The sequence below is a fragment of the Manacus vitellinus genome, unplaced genomic scaffold, assembly GCF_001715985.3.
Source record: "Manacus vitellinus isolate BGI_N305 unplaced genomic scaffold, ASM171598v3 scaffold_21_pilon, whole genome shotgun sequence".
Lineage (NCBI taxonomy): Eukaryota > Metazoa > Chordata > Aves > Passeriformes > Pipridae > Manacus > Manacus vitellinus.
The window spans coordinates 3,035,022-3,039,738 of NW_021939546.1; the positions used below are offsets into that span (position 1 = coordinate 3,035,022).

Below are 4,717 nucleotides of genomic sequence, written 5' to 3' on the forward strand. Positions count from 1 at the left end.
CCTTGCTTGTATGGCTTCTTCAACTCAACAGTGAACAATTCAATCCTATGCCCGTGCCATGAAGAGAGGAAAGACTTTTCTCCAAGTTTCTTGGGTATTGTACAGTATTTCCACTGGTCATGAATAAATGCATTTAAAGAGTCTTTACTATGACTGATCTCAGGTACTTTGGTTTGAAAGAATACCAAGAAAATGACCACACAGGAGGTAATTCCATTTTAATAGTCTCTGAATTTCCAATATTTCAAAGGAAAAATAACAGAGTAAGTGTGATAGTATACAGCTATTACCTACAGAAGCAGTGTTAGTCAGCTTCTCAACATTGTTTTTTGGTATTTCAAGGGAAAAACATTCAGCCTAAAATTTCTCATCTGTAAGTTCTTTGGAGGTTGAGGAGGACAGACCTGACACTTAGTAAGTTGCCTGAGAATCACAGCTTACAGTTACTCAATGTCTTCTGGCCTCACTGGATGAGGCAGAGGTATAACTGATTTCTTCTCTGTATCTCTGGAAAGAGCTTTCCTCATATCTGTGGCAAAAGGAAAAAATGCTATTATAGTTACAGTGGTCATTGTACAAAGCCATATGAAGTGAATTCTCTATTAAAATAAGATCATTTTTAATCGAGAAAATTTCCTAGAATCATAGAATACCTCAAGTTGGAAGGACCCATAAGGATCCAACTCCCTGCTTCACACAGGACTACCTAAAACTAAACCATATGGTTAAGAGCACTGTCCAGACTCTTGCTGAACTCTGATGGGCTTGGTGTCATGACCATTTCCCTGGAGAGCCCGTTATAGTTACCAACCACCCTCTCAGTGAAGAGCCTTTTCCTAACATCCAGTCTGAACCTTCCCTGACTCAGCTTCGCTCCATCTCCTCATGTCCTATCACTGGTCACCAGAGAGAGTGGTGCCCAGTTGAGGAAGGTTTAGACTGTGATGAGGGCACACCTCTGCCTTCTCCAAGTGGAACAAGCCCATGGATATTAGCTGCTCCTCCTAAGTCCTGCCCTTGAGACCTTTCACCATCTTGGCTGCTCTCCTCTAGATACACTAATAATTTAATGTCCTTAACGTTGTTCAGCAGCAATGTTATCAACTGAAATATAACACTGCATGAAACTTGATGGAATGGAAAGGAAGTGGCAGGCTAAAGGGACAAATATATGATTTAAGGCACTTGCAACAACAGTAGATATATGTCAGTAGCCCTTATATTTCACAGTGATCCTACATATTGAATGAATAGTGCAAGAACAGAAATGACACACAGCATGGCCATGTAACCCTTTGGGAGAATACTTAAAAGAAAAAAAATATCTAGAAGGAGGAAGCACTTTTGTTAACAGAATCAACATTAACATAGTTGAATTTCCATATTCCTTCCCTTTTACACTGAAAATGTTACCCAATTCTCTGCCACTGTGGGCCACTGACATCTGTAAATTTGTAGTCAGACATCTGAGAAAAACAAAGTTTCAAGTCCCAGTTATGGGAAGAAAGGAAGAAAGCACTTCCATTCCTTTTCGTTTTTTATTCTTATTTTGTAGTTTATTTTGCCAGAGATGCTACAAAATGTGTAAACTGAAAGATTAGGTTTTGTAACTGATGTAATCTTCAGTAGGAAAAGTTATCTAAAGGAGGATACAAAATCCCATTCATCAACAACTATCTGAAATTGTTTCATATACAAAAAAAAATAATAATAGTCTTACAAACAAGTCCAGGAACCCTCAACATGAGAATCACTCCATTCAACTTGAGGCAGAACAAATACTTACCATAAGCATCTTCATCTGGCTCCCCACTGCTGGCAGAGTAGTACTCTAACACTGTCCGGTACACACTGTAGCCTAGTTGCTTATACATATTTACAGCAACCTGATTTGATACTCTCACAAAGAGATCAACAAAAAATCCACCCTTTCTTTAGCGGGGGGAGGAAAAAACAAACAAAGAAAAAACAGGTTAAGGAACAGTAGGTGAATGTATTTCTAAGTAACAACCCATAAACTGTAATCATATCAAAGCAAGTCTGATGATGTAGTACACTAATCAAACATCTTCCACACTGTAATAACAGATGGACTCCTTTACCAAGGGAAAATTCAAGCATAGGCATAGATTTCATTTTATTTTTGTCACACAGCCCTTCTATACCAGCCAGTGGCTTCGGAAATGTGAACAGAAAGAAAAGGACAAGCTAAATGGGCACACAAGCTTCATATCCATGTGATATGATTTAAAAAAAATAAATCCACATTTTAGATTGCATTGGATTAGGAGGGTTGGAATAAGTCACAAAAATTCATTTGCCTAATGGGGGATAGTCCTTTACCTCACAAGGCAAATTTTTCAAAATATTGTATTATTTTCTGTTTTTACCAAGTGGAGTTGCCCTACTAGAATGAGTTAAGGACATTTCACTGTGGGTTCATTTGACATTAAATTAAATTTTCATAGATACAAGTAACCAAGAAGATGGAAAGTAAGCTAAAAAAATAATTTTGTCGGCAGTACAAAATTTGTTCAAGGCTGTGCCTGAATGCATTGCACAAAGCTCACAGTTACTGAACAAGTATGTTGTAGGCCCTGCAACAGGAAACACTGCTGATGTTTCACAAAGCTCTTTTCCTGTCAAGAAAAGGGTCTTTTATACAGTATCGCTACTGGAATTCAGGCTATGTCCTACTCATTCTAGCTCAGAGAAATCGCAAGATTTTTAAACCACTAAGCAACTTTCATAATTCCTGTTCTCCAACTATGAGGAACTTCAGAAAATCAGAACACTGCTTACAGCAAAATTCCGTCTCAGTTTCATGCACATCAAATATGTGAGCCAGGGACAGGTGCCTGTAAGAATATTACTTTTAAAGATACGTTTAAAGATAGGCATATTACTCACTTTTCTGAAATTTCTTCCAGTAGCTCCATCAATTTAGCGGCCAAACCCAGCCGTCGGAATTCTGGTGCAACAGAGAGAGCGGTAACATGTCCGTGCCATTCTTCCCTAGCCACGGAGCCCTCGGCTTTCCCCATGACTGTGAACACACAGAGCATCAGCACCTTTGGAGTAACACACCCCCTGCAACCACACAACTTCACAAGAGGAATAAGCCGTGTATAAACAAATGTTGCAATGGCTGTGGTAAAGGCCCAAACAGGAATGTCTACCTTATCACTCTGTGATTCAGCAACCACAGAGGATGTCATTTTGCTCAAAGTATTACAGCAATTTCTTAACTAGTGTAAAGAAAAACAACTTTGCAAATTCCTTGCTTAAGGTGTGACTTCTAAATGTGAATTTTAAGCAATTCTCACGAGTCTTTCACTGAACAGAATTTAGGATTTGACTAAAATAACAGAGGGCCAGAAGCTCAAAACTACCATCCCAGCAACGATTTGAGACTTTTGGAGACTGTGGGGGAATTGAGCTCAGGAAGCTTTGCCAATCTGCCAACAGAAAGCCGAGGCCCTGCAAACACAGTATGTTTAGGGGGGGAAAAAAAGAGGGGGAGGGGGAGGCAGGGATGTTGTTTTAGGGTGCTTCTTTCTAGTTTCTCTCCTTTCTACAAAGGGCTAAACCAGTGTTAGTTCATTAATGAACATTTACACTTCCACACGATGCTCTTACAGATATCAGTCACTGCTAATAAGCAACTATTGTGGTGAGTACAGAGAAATGTTCTGTACAGCACATACTTTAAGCTTCACTGTGTTAAATAGTTTATTTCTTGGATCCCTGCAAAGATCTGCCGCCTGCCCCACCCCACCTCTTGGCAGCTCTCTCTGGCACGATTTCTGAAAAACACAAATATTCCACAGTAAATGAGCAAAGACATCCAGAAGCAGAGCTTTCCCTTACAGGACAATGCAAAAGCCAAGTCCAGCACGTTTACTGACTGTGTGTGATCAGAGCTGAGCACAGTGACTTGGACTCCAGGATTACATAAACACCTATTCGCCTGTACCAAACCCGGGTGGAGCTACCACAGCCAAGGCTCCTCGCTGCACTAGGAACGTCAAACTGGAAGCTGCTGCCGTGAGTCCCACGTAATACCCTTAGATGTTTATGAAACGGGAAAATGCAACGCAACCTTCCTCTTCCCTGGTCGGTGGAAAACGCGAAGAGTAGGAAAAGCTCCCGCGTTAAAATGCCCCAAATAGGCAATGAAGGGAGACGTTACCGCCGGAGCACCCGGCACTCACTGTAACCCATCAGCTCCCCGCCGGGCGCCTCGGCGACGATGAAGTACTCGGGCCAGTGGGCGAGGTACTGCAGGTAGAAGGGGATCCCGTACTGGGCGCTCGGTTAAGGAGCAACTGCGGTCGCCACGGCTGCGCCGCCCGCGCCCGGCCCCGCGCCCCCGCCCCGGCGGGAAGGATACGGTCTCGGTCAGCGGGTCCAGGTTGCTGTGGGGGAGAGAGCGGCGCTCAGCGCGGGCCCGAGCCCGGGCCCGGCGGGGAGCACCGAGCACGCCGGGGGAAGAGAAAGCGCGCAGGGGCTCGGGGGAGGGACAGGGGAGAGGGGTCCGGGTGGCGCTCACATGTTGTTGAATCGGAAGAGGTCGTCGCAGGTGAAGGCGCGGAGCGTCGTCATGGCGCTGATCGCGGAGACGATGCTGCCGCTGACCCGGAACCGCTGCCGCTGACCCGGAAGCCATCCCGCGCCACAGCGCCACTTCCGCCACGGAAAGGCAGCGGAAGCGTCC

General features: G+C 43.9%; 1 protein-coding gene across 1 annotated transcript; it reads right to left on the bottom strand.

The window, feature by feature from the left end:
* Positions 1-200: 200 nt before the first annotated feature.
* NAA20 (N(alpha)-acetyltransferase 20, NatB catalytic subunit) lies at positions 201-4,717 on the bottom strand. The gene is made up of 6 exons (XM_018072339.2): positions 4,553-4,717; positions 4,394-4,418; positions 4,215-4,305; positions 2,911-3,046; positions 1,787-1,932; positions 201-529 (listed from the first exon to the last, which is right to left on the bottom strand). The coding sequence occupies exons 1-6, from the start codon at positions 4,603-4,605 to the stop codon at positions 444-446; spliced, it is 537 nt and encodes a 178-aa protein (XP_017927828.1). The 5' UTR covers positions 4,606-4,717; the 3' UTR covers positions 201-443.

What these genes read in the sequence shown, in the direction of transcription:
- NAA20 (XM_018072339.2), bottom strand. Translation starts at nt 4,605, where the DNA reads ATGACGACGCTCCGCGCCTTCACCTGCGACGACCTCTTCCGATTCAAC. An exon ending in CGGGGAGCTGATGGGTTACA is followed by an intron (nt 3,047 to 4,214) that starts GTGAGTGCCGGG and finishes GTGTGTTCACAG; the next exon opens with TCATGGGGAAAGCCGAGGGC. An exon ending in GCCAGATGAAGATGCTTATG is followed by an intron (nt 530 to 1,786) that starts GTAAGTATTTGT and finishes CTTTTGCCACAG; the next exon opens with ATATGAGGAAAGCTCTTTCC.